This window comes from Contarinia nasturtii, unplaced genomic scaffold, assembly GCF_009176525.2.
Source record: "Contarinia nasturtii isolate CC-2019 unplaced genomic scaffold, AAFC_CNas_1.1 Cnas_scaffold_2147, whole genome shotgun sequence".
Lineage (NCBI taxonomy): Eukaryota > Metazoa > Arthropoda > Insecta > Diptera > Cecidomyiidae > Contarinia > Contarinia nasturtii.
Genome location: NW_022199474.1, coordinates 1 through 1,260, shown reverse-complemented (window position 1 = coordinate 1,260; position 1,260 = coordinate 1). Strand labels below are relative to the sequence as shown.

Genomic DNA, 1,260 nt, shown 5'->3' with positions numbered 1-1,260 from the left:
CATTTTTTCATCAATTATTGATTACAAATTGGTATAAATACCGGGTCCCTCTACCAAGAAGTCATCAATCAGTTCGTGCTTGCAACGAATAACGAGCGATTCTTTGCATTTCAAGTTTGAGAAAGGTTTTAAAAATTGGGGCGAAAATGGTAAAGTTTCAATTCAAAGGATTGATTTGTCCGGTGTTCACACCATTCACACAAGACAAGTAAGAATCATTTGATCAATTTAAAAATATATAAATTAGAAAAGTTTCCAAATCATTTATGATTATTTTGAATTTTACAGGCGAACCATCGACTACGATGTCATCGAAAAGTATGGTCAATACTTGAAGACGAAAGGAATTCATGGTGTTTTGGTGAATGGAACCGTTGGCGAAGGAACTTGCCTTCGTTTTGAAGAGCACAAGCGCTTGGCTGAGGAATGGTTGAAAGTTTGCCGCAAACACGGTCTTACAATGTTGCTGACCATCGGCGGTGTCGGAGTGACTGAAGTATACGACTTGGTCGAGCATGCAGAGAAAATTGGCGTCGATTGCATTACTCTCTTGCCGGACTTGTTCTACAAACCCAGAACCGAAGAAGATTTGGTCGACTATATTAAGGATGTTGTTAAACACTGTCCAACTCGTCCAATTTACTATCACCACATTCCGACCTATACCAGCGTTAGATGTAAGCAACCATTGTCAATTGAATCCATTGGCCAAATACTTATGTATTCTTTTATTCTTTACAATTACAGTGAACCTCCTTCGCTTGTACGAATTATTGCATAGTGCTATCCCGAACTTTGATGGCATCTACTACAGACACACCAACATCGAAGCCGCCACAAATTTGTTGAAAGAAGGTCATAACATTATCTTGTCCACCGACACCATTCTTGTTGGCGTATTGACTCTTGGCTTCGAAACCATATCATCGATCTCGTTGAATTTGTATCCGGAACATGTGACTGAGATCTATGAATACGTTCTCAATGGCAAATGGCGTGAGGCTCGTGAAACCAACGACAAACTCTTTCATCGTATCAAGGGTGTTGTGGCTCAACAAACATTCGACTGGGTTGAACTCTTGAAAAGAGAATTCAACAAGATGGCTGATTTCAAAGTCGGAGAAACACGCAAACCAACTATTACCTGGAACCCATGGAACAGAACATAATTCTTTTAACGGCACAAACATGGATCGGATTTCGGCAAATGAACTCTATTAATACGAACATATTTTAAATAAATGATATGAAACTGCAGTT

The 1,260-nt window shown here is 39.3% G+C and overlaps 1 protein-coding gene across 1 annotated transcript; it reads left to right on the top strand.

Moving 5' to 3' along the window:
• Positions 1–63: 63 nt before the first annotated feature.
• On the top strand, positions 64–1,257 carry LOC116347819 (N-acetylneuraminate lyase B-like). Its single transcript, XM_031778550.1, has 3 exons — positions 64–208; positions 289–677; positions 748–1,257. Exons 1-3 carry the CDS (start codon positions 147–149, stop codon positions 1,167–1,169), a joined length of 873 nt encoding a protein of 290 aa, XP_031634410.1. The 5' UTR covers positions 64–146; the 3' UTR covers positions 1,170–1,257.
• The last annotated feature ends 3 nt before the right edge of the window (positions 1,258–1,260 follow it).